Source organism: Talpa europaea, assembly GCF_964194135.1.
Source record: "Talpa europaea genome assembly, chromosome: 7".
NCBI classification, from domain to species: Eukaryota; Metazoa; Chordata; class Mammalia; order Eulipotyphla; family Talpidae; genus Talpa; species Talpa europaea.
The window spans coordinates 131,459,687-131,472,981 of NC_140074.1; the positions used below are offsets into that span (position 1 = coordinate 131,459,687).

The window sequence follows — 13,295 nt, forward strand, 5'->3', positions numbered from 1 at the left end:
AGCTTCCCTTCCGTGCCTTCTGTGTCTCTCTGCTGTCACCACCCCCAGGACACACCGCGGCCCTGGAGGCTGCAGGGAAGGAGTTAAGCACCAGCCTCACATTTCGAAGCCCAGGAGCCAGGGAACTAGAACCTGTTCCTCTTCAAGCAGGAAGGGCTTGCGATGTCCCTTCAATTACTATGAAGGAGGATGGCTAATACTGAGGGGGTGGGGTGCACATGTGGGAGCATTAACTATGTGTATGTGTGTGTGTGTGTGTGTGTGTGTGTGTGTGTGTGTGTAAGCACCAGGTGGCACTTGCTGCCCAGTGATGGGGTGAGCCCTGCCAAGCTCTGCCCAGCTGGCCTGTGCTTCCTGCCCGCTGAGCCCCGCTGCCTGTTCCTCACCAGGCTTGGACTCCCCAGGCCAGATGTTTGTGGGATTAATGAATGTTGGTAAAGGGGAGGGGGAAGCTGAGGGGTGGTGGAAGAAGCCACTGGCTCTCTGGGCTGCCCCCAGCTTCCCAGGGCAGGTCAGGCTGGCTGAAGCTGGAAAGGGGCCTCCTTTGCCATCGCACATACTGTGGGCAGCTCCCCGGGCAGGTGGAGGGATACAGGAGCGTGCCCATTGGCCTGGGGTCATACTGATAGCTGAGTTTCCTCTGCCTAAGACAAGGCTTCAGTGGTTTTTGTGTTTCTCCTCCCCCAGCCACCAGTCCAGCCCCCAGGGGGGGAGGGCTCCCTGACCCCCAGCTCCTGGCTCTAGGGTATCTCCTCCTTGGCCAGCCTTCCACTGAGGGCAGAAAACACACACCAGCAACTTCTCGCGGCCAGCGCAGCACTGGGGACTTTGGGGGCAAATGCTTGAGGGTTTGGCGGGAAATGGTGGCGCTGCAGGGGCTTGGGTTGTGTATGTCACTTGCTGTGTGACCTTGGGCACGTGGCCTAATCGCTCTGTGCCCCACTGCCCCATCTATAAAATAAAAGGGGCACTAGTTATAATAATAATAGAGCTCTACAAACCAGGCAGTTCGCAGCACTTCACATATGAAACACATTTACTCCTCAGTAGTCTGTGGGGTCAGAATTAAGCTCGGGATTCATTTTATCCAAGTTCGGCAGACTCCGATGAGGAAACCGTGGCCCAGGGAGGTTAAGCAACTTGCCCAGGATCACACAGCCAGAGGAGCCCGAGGACGCTGCCTCTAGCTCTGGGCTGTCAGTCACCACACCACTGTGCCTGCCTGCGGGCCGCGAGAGGAGAGGACTCTGGACGAGCCAGCGCCTGGCGTGAGGAGGCGGGAGATAAGCACGCGCTGAGTTACCTGCCACCAGGACTATGCATGCCATTTCCGCGATTTGCTTCGTTTGCCCCATTTGCCCCACAAGAGGGACAGCTGCCCTCACTCCCCATGCTGGGCTCAGCTCCCACTCCCCCAGGACAAGTCCTGGCCCAGTCAGCCAGCCTGGGGAGCAGAGGGGGCGCTCCAGGGCCAGGAGGTGCGGACAGCGGCTGCCCCGAGCCCGGGGTCCCTGGGCCAACTGCGCACCCCGCACACCTGAGCATCTGCCCCCATCCTTGGCAGCTGCCCCAGGAATAGCCCACCCGCCTGGCCTCTCTGGCCTCCGTCCGGCATGATGGCCTCCAGCCCTGCCTCTCTCCTTGGGTTTTCTAGTCACCCTCGGAGGTGACTCCAGAGACACTTGAGGAGGGAGCCAGATCAGAACTGCGTTAATGAGGCCCTGGGGACCGGCCTGTGAGCTGCCCTCGGATAAGGGGCTGGGAGCGGTTGCCAGGCGCCGGCGGGGCCTGGGTGACAGTTCCAGGTGGAGGAGGAGGCCCCGACACTGCAGCGGCAACACCATCAGCACGTGGCATCTGTTCCCTATGACCCCCCACCCCCGACCCGGGTTAGTTTGTTGACTTGCTTTCACCTGTAGAATGTGGTGGAACATTCTGGAGCCCAGGTCTCGGAGCCCTGAGCTTCTATGTGGGTCTCTCAGAGCACTGGGCCACAAAGGACAACAAACTAGAGGCCCCAGCCAAGGCTTGCCCGGCCACTTGGGGAGAGCATCCAGGAAGACCACAGATTGTGGGTGTGGAGCCCCTGAAGCCTGGGCTGGTTTTCCAGGCAGGAACTGGGGGGCGGGGTAGTGACCAGAGGCTGTGGCAAGGCCCTGCTCTGTATGTCCCCAGGAATAGCTGCTGAGGCTGACGACCCAGACATGCTGTGGGCTGCCCCCCACCCCGACGTTTCTTTCTTAGTGACGAGTCCCCATTCTGCAGGAAGAAGGGTCTTTCGGTCCCCATACCCTCCATCTCCATGCACACACAGCCCCAAACTTTCTGTATCTCCCAGCCCAAAGAGGCTGCCAGCTGGAGCCGAAACCCTACTCCAGCCTCCTCCTGCTGTTCCAGCACACTCCAAGGAAGCTCTGAAGCCCTAGGGGAACAGGTAGGCAGTTCGAAGTTATAGAACGTGCACCCCAGCAGAGAGCAGAAAAGTGGGGTGCAGCAGACTCCTCTTGGGAGGCCAGACAGGGCAGAGATCACCTGCACCCTCCTACTTTGAGACAGCCCATGAGCAGACCTGAGGGAAGACTTGAAGCCTCAGGGACAGGGGATACATCAATCGAGCATGAAGCAGCCCCGGGAAGCAGGGGTCAGTCCCGACTCCCTGGCGTCCATCCACACCATTTGCCTGCCCGAGTGCCTGAGTCAAGATCTAACTAGTTTCTGGGTCTTGGCTGACAGCCAAGTTGGGGAGGGGGATGCAGGCAGATCTGGGTGGAGAGGAGCAGAGAGGAAGGCTCTCCGGGCAAGCTGGGCTCTCCAGTCCAGCTGTGTGCAGAGAGAAAATGAACATCTTACTTCCACACACCAGACTAGCCCAGATCAAAGACATATGTGCCTGGGATGGGGACCGCCTCTCCGCCTGCCGGGACCTGGGGCCAGGCCGCCTCCACCACGCCCATCTCTCTGCACTGGTTGCCTCCGGGATTCAAGCCAAATTCAAAGATGTCAGTTTCAGGTGATGAACAACCAAGCCCTTCTGGATTTGCATGCTAAGTTTCCTTGCGTGAAATAAATAGCCCTCTCTATCAGCAAAACGCTTTCCTGGGGAGGCGTTAATGAAAGGTACCTCATCTGCATGTTCTGTTCTGCACTCCTGGGACCCGGCGCCTGCAGGGCCTGTCCAGGGCTGCCAGTCCTTGGGAAGCTGTGGGGGGGGGGGGGGAGTGTGGGGGGGTGGTGTGGCTGGGATGTGCACCCCTGTGTGTTCTAGACCTGTCCTCGAGGTGCGGTATGGAACGGCGCAAACTCTCTCTCCAGCCCCTGGGTCTGGATTCCAGTTCTGACACTCACATCTCGGCGGAAGAGGGTGGGGGTGGTGATTTTCCTCCCAAGCCCACAGGGTCCCAGCTCCGGGACAGGTGACGTGGCCTGGACACCATCCTGGGGACAAGGGACCCTCTCAAGGCCCTGGGCGCCCCCCAGTCCGGGTCCAGCAAGGTGCCACCCGCCAGCTTCCTGGGAGAGGAGCCACTTCCTCCTCAAGCCAGGACCCATTAGTGAGAGGGTGAGGAAACAGGTTGCTATGGAAACCCAGCCTGCCAATGTTTTAGAGACTTTGGCTTCTTTTTCCTCCTTTCCCCTTGCATTTTGAACTTATTTGTCTTAATTGACATCATTATCGCAACGTCAACCCGAGGCCCAGGGAGTCAGCTGTGTCCCTCTCCGCCCACTGCCTGCCTGACCCTCTGGGGTGCTCCCTGTTGCTCCCTCCTGCCCTCCCTCCCGTCCGCCTCTCCTGTCACTCACTAGCAAACCCCAGGGGACAGCTGGCCCTCAGGTACAGGAAGATCCTACCCTACAGCTGGGGGAGGCCTCCACCCCAGGGAGGGGGATGGCTAGGCTTAGGGACTCCAGTATTTGGGGGCACCACGGGGACTGGGTCAGGGCAACTATAGGCAACGGCGGCCCCACCCACACTGTCTCCATCAGTGGCCTTGTCTGCGCCACCCAGGCTTTCAAGCAGGGCTGACCAGAGGGGGCCAGGGTGGTTATTTGAATTTTGGGGAGCTGGAGCCTTCTGTTCACTAGGTGAAGGAAGCTGGGCAGGCTGGGCTCTGGGTCTCTCTGAACCCCACTTTCTGCTCTGTGCAATGGAACCGTCATGCCTGCCTCGCCCTGCCCCGTTTATCCTGCACCGGGGCCGGAATGAAAGCAGGTGGGTACACTGCACGAAGTCGAGGGCAGAGGTGCCAGCCAGCTCCGTCCTTGCTCCTCCTAGGCCCAGTCAGGCCCTAACCCCAAGATGCGGGCCTGTGGAAGGGCAGCACTGCTCCAGTTGGGAGAGATGGGGGAGTGGGGAGGCCCCAGTGCCTTGCTCCAGATGCTGGTTCTCAAACAGGGTGATGTGGTCCCATCCCCTTTAGTGTCTGGAGACGTTTTAGGTTGTCACATCTGGGGAGGGAGCTATTGGCATGTAGTGGGTAGAGGCCAGGGGTGCTGCGTGCTACCCTATAACACAGAGGGCAGCCCCCAAACAAAGAATGATCCAACCCCAAGTGTTAACAGCACCCCGACTAAGAAATCCCACTTGGCCAGCACAGGGTGCTGCCCGAGGGTCCCTCAAACTGCTCCCACAGCTGCCGTCGCAGACCTGCCCTGTGTGGGTGCGGGAGTGGGTGAGGTGGCAGGTGGGTCAGGGGAGGGGCAGCACGCCCAGCTGGGGGCCCTCGCCCCCGGCCCATCTCCCCCACCCCTCCCTGAGGATGGTGAGATTTCTAAACTCGTTAACTTTTAATTACTACCTTCCCTCTGCCTGAGTACACTGGCTCGGTGCCATGTACATCTCTATTAAAACTCAATTTATGCCCATCATAACTAATTCCTGCACCACAGCTCCTCACCAGCAGCCTTCAATTTCAGACAAGATGTCCAAACTCATGGTTGAAAGGGAGTAAATCTCCAAGGAGGCTGGGCTGGGGAGGTGGGGTTTGGTTTCCCAGAGGATGAGGAGCCGGGACCTCCCAGGAGGGAGGGGTAAGGCGGGTGGGGGCTGGTATTTATTGGGCCCCTTTATGGAGCCATGACTCCCCTTTGCTGCTACTTCCTGCGTGACACTCACCACTGCCCAGCCAGGGCCTTGCTGCTTTATTCCCATTGAACGCACAGGGCCACGGAGGCCAGAGCAAGTAGTGCGCCTAAAGGAACACATTCGGGGGTCGGTGGGGGGCAGCAACTACCTTTCACAGTGTCCTCATTGCCCAGCACTGTGGTGAACAAGCAGGTGTCAGCATCTCCTGACGTCCCTTCATCAGGAGAGGAGGTGTTCTGTTGGGGGGAGAGGGTGTCCTGAACGAACTCCACAAACACAGGTTTTATGGGCTCCACCCCCACCCCAGACCAAGGACAGCCAGGACACCAAGGACTACAAATCCCATAATGCCACCCCCCCCCAAAGGGGGACTGCTGGGAACTGCGGGGGGAGTTAGCAGCCCCTCTTGGTATATAACCAGAGGCATGTGGGGCTTGGGGGTTCTTCGGTTTTTCACCAGCCTTCAGCATGTTATTGGGGTCTGGTAGGACGCATGCACCAATTATCTCTTTTACTTTCTCCCTGGGTTGCTTTCTTCATTTCCCCTTTTTGTAAATAAATCCTCAATTAACCTTTTTGGGTGCGCCTGCAGTTGAGTCTCCTTACAAGTCCCTTTAAGCGTGCGGGTGAGGACCCACAGTCAGGCCACACACCCCATTTCACATTGGGGTTGCCCTGTAACAGTTCTACAACTTCAGGCCTCTACCACTTCAGCTAACAGAACTGTAACGGGGTAATCCCCGGAGAAAGGGGAGGTTGCAGGTTCCCTGACCCACCCGAGGGAGGGTGGAGCTGAGCCGGAGAAGCCAGAGGAGGTTGGCAGAAGGAGGGAAAGAGGCGAAGAAGGCCTGGAGCAGAGATGTGAGAAGGTGCGCTTACTTCTTGGCCTCATGCCAGGGACTTGGCAGACAAGGAAGGGGACACTTGACAGAGACAGACGTAGTGAAAGACCCGTGGGGAGGCTGACCACGCAGACGTCTCGTGACTTGGGTTTTGATTTTGCTCCTTTTCTTCCAGACTTGCTTGGCCCCTTCCGCCCCTTTCCTGTGGATCCCCACCAGGAGGTGCCTTAGACTATGGCAGGCTTTTGGGGCCTCAGCAGTCCTGCTGTGAGCCAACCCCGTTTTTGGCTGGGCGTTTACCCACAGGGGGATGGGTAATTTGGGGTGTTTAATTGGAAACTATTTTAACTACAGTCTTTTTCTTTTCCCTATTGCACACGAATTGTAGTAAAGTTATTTTCTATTGAAGGTCTTACACGCTGAAGTATGTTTGTCTTTACGCAGCAGATGGCAGAATCTATTTAGAGCAGAGCAGGCAGGTTTGAGAGTCCCGGGGTGGCCCTCACCTTGCCCCATAGCAGAACCACAAAGCCTGGCCTCCCTCATGTATCAGGAAGCTGCCCCTGCTGGTACCTGGGTGAGCAAGAACCCGAGAGAACGTAGCCACCTGCGCCTGGCACAGGTGGCCATTAACAAGCGGTGACATAGGTGGGGTTAGCCGGAACTAGTTCTCCTAGTTTACAAGGCTGGCTAGCGCCATCCCCAGAAAGTGGGCCCTGGCAGTGCCACTGCCCTGGGAGAGGATGAGCAGTACAAGACAGCTTGCAGCAGTGGGAGGGATGCAGGCTTGGGGACCAAAAGATTCTGGGTGAAACCTGACTCAGCAGTATGGCTGTGTGACCTTGGGCAAGTTGCTGAACCTCTCTGAGCTGTGCTCCCTGGCCCCAGGCAGAGATAATAATAGCATTCTCTCAGAACTGCTGCCTGCAGGCGCTTGGCTGGTTCCTGGCACCCATGTGGACGTGTGCTCCGGTGCCCTCTGGGAAGCCTGCCAGCCTGTGCCGCAGGCTCTCATTCTAGGAGAGGCCAGAGGATAAGTGGGAAACAAAGCAGTTGACCCAGGAGTTTCTCTTCATCTTCTCTCTTAAGAACTTCAAAGGCCACAGCGGCCCCGCATGCCCCCCTGGCCGGGGTCATCCCACACGGGGTCACTGCCTCCCCAGACTTTCTTTTCCTCTGCTGCTGAGTCTATGTGGTTCCCAGACACTGGGGCTCCCAGACATCTGCGGCACGGGGACCCAGCCCTGCCTGAGCACTAAGTTCCCCCTCCACACTCCAGTTCTTCGGGCCAAGCAGGGGCCAGTGGACCCTGGGGTGGGACCTGGGCTTACACCCTCACGCTGGTCCCTCAGGACAGTTTCCGGGAGACCCCTGACTTCCTGCCTCTTGGGCTGGAAGGTGATGCAAGGCGACAGGAGGGTTAGGAGGGGTCCCATTGGGCATGTGTGTGTGTGTGTGTGTGTGTGTTCAGGGGCATGGGGGTACTTTTAGGTTAGACAGACCTCAGGATCAGCCACTTGCTCTCTGCACCACCCCAGGCTCGCTGTTTGCACAATGATGGTAACATCCCTCTTGTCTGTGCGAGTTGGGAGCTGACATGTGCAAATTTCTTGGCACATGTCAGCCTCCAGAAACAGCACTTCTTCGGGTATACATGTACCTCCCCGGCGGAGGAGTGTGTGCATGCACGTGTGTGTAAAGTCTGCTAGCTGACTTCCTCTTCTATTGATTTTAAGAGTGAGAATAATTGTGGGAGAAGGCATTAGCAGGGCACGGTAAATAATCGGTCGATAATTCTGCCGGACGTGGCACAGGGACAGGCGGTCACTGTTCTCCTCCCGCCTCCCCACCCCTGCCACCTGATCTGCCATTTCTGGAGCTGGTAGGTTCACCCCCAGCCTTGCAGTATGGGCTGATGAGACGGATGAAAACTGAGGTGGAACTGATTCAACCTGGGAGGACAGACCCCAAGGGCAGTCAGATAGGAGAGGCTCCAGGGTCACAAAAGGGGCCTGACCTTCCTGAGAGTGACCACCCCACATAGTCAGAAAGTCACACAGCTCCCTGCGTGCCGCACAGATGCACACTCACAAACATTCAAAGCATCTGCAAGACCATGAGGAGTCACATGCACACTCAAGCACATCGTCCTCATATGCCTGAGTTCACCACCCCCCCAAACACACACCTACTCTGACAGTCACTGTGTGAGGCTGTGCTCCCGTTCCCTGCAGTGGAGCTGACTCACAAACCTCTGGGAAGGTCTTCATGGCCAGTACCTCGCCCCCAGGGAAAGGGATCTCTTTCCCTCCTGTCTCATTCTGCGTCGCATCCTAGCCGGACAGGTACCGCAGTTGTGAGCTGAGAAGGTAGGGCTGGTTTTAAAATGGATAAAGATGTGCCACCAGGGGCTGGACAAAAGGGGCTGGGGAAGGGTCCTGGGCCGTGGCCGTGTGGTTGGAGAGGGATACAGGGGCCTTGGGAAGAACATGCTCACCTGTGCACATGACGGCTGATGGGTTTGCGCCCAGACCGTCCTTTACTCTTGAGACGGGCACCTTGGATTGTGCTAACAGGGCATTATTTCCTGTCTGTTGCACCAGGGACTGGGCTTGGCCCACAGAATCTCACTTCATCTTCTACAGTGGGCAGTGGCGCTGCACGCCAAGATGAGAGAATAACCCCAGGGTGCCTAAGGCGTTCTGCCCGAGGGGACAGAAGTGGCAGGTGCATGGTAGTGTTCAAGTGGGGCTATTTCCACAGCGCCCCCACAATGCATGTACACCCACACACTCATCACAGTTACATGCACTCAGGATGCATAAGTTTTCGTTCCTGTAAATGTCACACACACACACACACATACACACACACACAGGCGTGCACACCATTCTGTTATAGGTGCCACTGAGAAGAAAGGCTTTGAGAGACTGGACGCAGATTTGAGCATCTTGCTTTGGGGACAGCAGTACTCCAAGGCTAAATTTATGGCAGTCCTTCCAATCTTATTTTCTCTCAACTTGCTGAATAAATTCAGTCATCTTTCTGCCTGGAAATTGGATATTCTCACCAGACTCTAGCCTACGGTTTGCAAAAGACTAGAAATCCTGAGCAGTCGGTTGCAGAAGCAGGGGATGAGACACAGGTCAACCTCTTGTGTGACACAATTTTCCGGAGGTATTTATTTAAAAGGTGAATCTGGAACGTTTCATTGAGTCCAAAAGCAAAAAAGTGCCAAAAATCCAATGGTGCATTGTCAAAAAGACCCAGGATCAACTTGCAGAAGCTCCATTGGCCAAATCTGGGTTACCATGAGCATCAGAATGAATAAACCAGGGATGGATTAAAACACACTGAGTAGGTAAAATTACCCACTAGTTCATACTGATGCTAAGTTATAAATATAAAAGAGGTGAGAAATGAAAGCTTTTTTTTTTTTTAAGGAATGCCAACTAATTTAAGGAATGCTAGAAACAGAAATTCTGTTTATCACCATCACCATGGCGATGATTGATTCAGGTAAGACTCATCAATGGATCCCAAGCCTGAGTGGGAGATTCCTGGGGAAGACAGGATTCGCAGTCTCAAGCCATCCAAAGAGATGACGACACTCCAGTACTTCCCAGTGGAGAGAGCTGGCAAATAGCCTGCCCGCGGTCCGGTCCTACCATGACCCATCACGGGGTAAACGGGCACCTGCAGGTATGAAGCATTGAGAAGGACACACCTACGTATATTTTTGCCAAAAGAGCTTAATGTGAGTCTCATCATGAGGCTTTCAAGGCAAAATCCACACTGTGGACATTCTGCAAAGCTGGCGAGACTCAAAACACGCCAATGCCTGGGCCTCCCTGGTGGAGTTAAGTCTCAGTGCTATCAAGGCTGTGGCCTGAGGTCGATCCCCGGCAAGGGAGCTGACCCACATGGTACAGCTAGACCTCTCCTGTCTCGCCCGCTGCTCCCCTCAGCAGGGTATTTCAGTAGAATTGCCTGTTCTGCTCCCCACTCTGGTGAATTCTCTCTTTATAGCCCAGTTCTTGTATGCATAAATAAAAACAAATCTTTAAAACAAAAAGCAAAACAAACAAAAAACCTGCCAATGCTGTGAAAGATAGGATAAAGCAATGAGGAAAGTTCTAGATTAAAGAAGTCTAAAGCTCACAGTGTAGTCCTGATTGGATCCTGCATCAAAGCAACAGCAATAAAAATGGCCACAAGGACATAACTGGGACAAATGGAAAATTTGAATTTGGACTAAGAGTTAGCTAGGAGTATTGTATCTAATGAAAACCATTTCTGGTGAAAATTAGGTTGTGGTTTCCTGGGAGAAGGCCTGGTTCTTAGAAAATGCTACTTAGGGGGCAGGTGACAGGATGCCTGCAACTAATTCTTAAACAAGTCAGCAAAAAAACAGTGCACACATGGGTGTGTAGATGGAGAGAGTGAGCAAGTGAGTCAGGCCCTCGCTGGGGGCAGGGTGGGGAGTGGATGGGGGGCTTCTGTCTGCCCCACCACCCTCTTCCTTTCTTCTGCTAGCTCTCCTCTCCACCATGGTTCCAGCATGGGGCCACCACGCGCCGTGGCCAGAGTACACACATGATCAGGCCTGGCCAATCACGGTGGCCATGCTGCGTCCACTAGCATTGCTCAGGGATGACCGAAGCTGGGCCAATCAGAATCCCGCCCTGGGAGGGTCTATGTAAGGCTTTAAGGGAAGTTTCTTCCATCCTGAAGTCAAGTGGCTGTCAGCCTGTGATCCCCAAATGGGTGGGTGGTCACTACCCCATGGGAACTGAGTCTGAGCCCAGGGGTGGGTACAGCCAAGTAGCCCCAGGGGAGAGGGGCTGGCAGGGTCATGTCCTAGATCCTGAGTCCTAAGGCCCCTGAACCTCCGACCTCGGCTCTGTGATCTACTCGCAGTGTCTCCTGCAAAGACTTAGAAGGCGGGCTGGGTCAGGCAGGGGGGACTGACCTCCAGGGGCGCAGCAGGTAGGGTGGCAGGTAGGGCCACCCGATCCTCCAGAGCACTCGAAGCCACCCCAGGAGCACAGACCTCCCCTGTGCGGACAGCGCAGTTCCAATGGCAGGAGGTCCTGCTCAGTCAGCATCTGGCACATGAGCTACCACCAAGCCATGGGGGCCAGTGCTCGGAGCAGGGGGTGAGGAGGAAGGGGCTGAGTTTCCCAGGGCAAGTTCATTTCTGTGCCCCGAGTAACTTCCAGCCTCTGCCATGGAATGTCTGCTTTCTCCCGCTGCTGTGTTCTAGAACTTGACCCTCCCCGCCCACAAGAGGCCGTGTGCTGGATGGAGCAGAACCGAGCTCCGCATCCAGGGGGCTGGCATCTGAAGGCCAGCCCCACCACCTGACATCGGGCGAGCTGGAGGACCAGAATGGAACCCGCCCACAGGATCATGAGAGATGAACCGGGTCCTCACAGAGTGAGGGGCGACATCTGCTACCTTCAAGTCCCTTTCATTGTGAGCGATTATTGTTGTCTTTGCCATCCCCAGCTGCTGGCCCTGGTGCCTGGCTGCTTCCAGGGACAGAGCCCTTTCAAAGGAGGCCCACTCCGTGGTGGGGCAAGTCCGGTTCTCAAGCTGAGATGGAGTCTGCGCCTGTGTAACACCTACCCTGTGTCCCTGCAACCCCAGGGCACCAGAAAGTGGCTCTGACTGAGGTTAAGGATCCTCCTGGATCCTGTGCCAGTTCCCTGCCAGGAGCGGTCCGGGGCAGGCCTATGGTTGGCACCTCATCACGCCCATCCATGGACACCGCCATTGGAGCACGCCCACCACCCCAGACTCACAAGTCACAGAAGCTCACAATTGTCCCAGGGATGCCAGGCAGAGCTCAGGAGGGACTCTGGGTGCTCACCTGAAAACCATCACAAGGGCTGCTCAGAGAGGCCCCCCAGGACAACCTGGGGCTCTCCTGGGCTCTCTGGAGTTGGCACTGGAGGGCCTCCTGCCTCCTGTCCTGGCCCCTCCTGTTCCCTGCTTTGCCAAAGTGGCCACACCCACCAGTCAATCCAGTCCAGGGTCAGATTCAGGATCTGGGGGTCACCCTAAACTCCGGCTTCCATGCTTCCTAAAGTCATGAATGCGTTTTTTTGGAAAGGTCAGACCCTGGAGCAATTAAATCCCCCTCCTCTCATTCGCATCCCCCCCCTGTCTCATCTGCATTCCCGTCCCCCTGCAGCAGATTTGGATCCACATCCCCAGGGTAAGACAATCTTGTTTTCCCAACAAAAGCCATTATGCACAAGAGGCCCGGAGATTAATCACCAGACACAGGGTTGGGAGCCAATAAAAGAAGGCAGAGAAGTGGGGAGACAGGCTGGAGGCTCGCCCTTCTGGGAGCAAACCCTCAGACCCCCATGACCCAGTTCTTGTTCCCTTCTCGCCTTTCTCCCACTTGGCGGTGTCCTGGGGGCTCACCGTGTGGGTACAAACAGCCAGATGGTTGGGCGGGCCACCTCTATGTCCCCCCTAAATTGCCCCCAACAGAAGATGTCTTTGTTACTGCTGCCCAGGCTGTTCATGCCCCATCCCTCTGTGCAACCCAAAAACCACCTCCAGTAATGCCTCCCGGAGGTGGCAGAGTTCTTGGGGGATGGGGGAGGGGCTGTGGCCACAGTCATGCTGACCATCCAGCTGCCGGTGGTGAGCACCCTACCTGCTGCCAGACGGCAGGCTCCGGCCACTGCGACAGGCGCCCCCCACCCCCCCGGCCTTCCGCCCAGTCATCCTCTGCCGGGCTCGGCAGGGCAGGGTCTTCTCACCCCCCACTTCCAGCGCCACACATCCCCCCAACCTCCCACCCCCACCGCCTGGCACCCCAAAGGAGGGAGGAGGAGGCTTGCCTGTACTCCAGAGAGAACTTGGTCAGCTCCCTGTTGTTGTGGAGCCACTTGAACTCCAGCGGCCAGCTGCCCTCCGCCATGCAGGTGAGCACCAGGCGGTTGCCCTCCAGGTGCACCTGTGTCCGCACCGGCTCCGTCTTGAAATACGGGGCCACGTCATCTGTGGGCGACAGAGAGGCGAAGTCACTGGGTGCCGCTTGTTCCCCTGGTGCTCTGCTCATTAAGTGCCATGACGTCCCTGGGGAGACCGGGCAGGCGGCCAGGGAAGGTGCCCAGGTCCAGTGGCTGGGAAGGACCTGAACTGGGACTGTCTGCTCTCAGGGCTCATTCTGCAGACTGAGCCCCCACATCTACCAACCAGCACCCCCCACCCTCCTTCCATATAGTCCCTCTGTGGCCACCCCCATGTTCCGGGGTTTTCTGTCTCTCCCCCTTGGGATCCCCACCCATTCCATGCCCTTGGCTTCTGGATTTCTCCCTCCAGGGCAGGAGGAGGAGGGTGCTGAC

General features: G+C 56.7%; 1 protein-coding gene across 1 annotated transcript in view; it reads right to left on the reverse strand.

Moving 5' to 3' along the window:
- Positions 1-13,295, reverse strand: part of SDK2 (sidekick cell adhesion molecule 2) — a gene marked incomplete at both ends in the record, with an annotated part of 223,168 nt that overhangs the window by 109,696 nt on the left and 100,177 nt on the right. Inside the window, one exon of the mRNA XM_084238690.1 lies at positions 12,789-12,948. Coding sequence (XP_084094816.1) covers positions 12,789-12,948 — 160 coding nt within the window. The remainder of the gene's footprint in view (positions 1-12,788; positions 12,949-13,295) is intronic.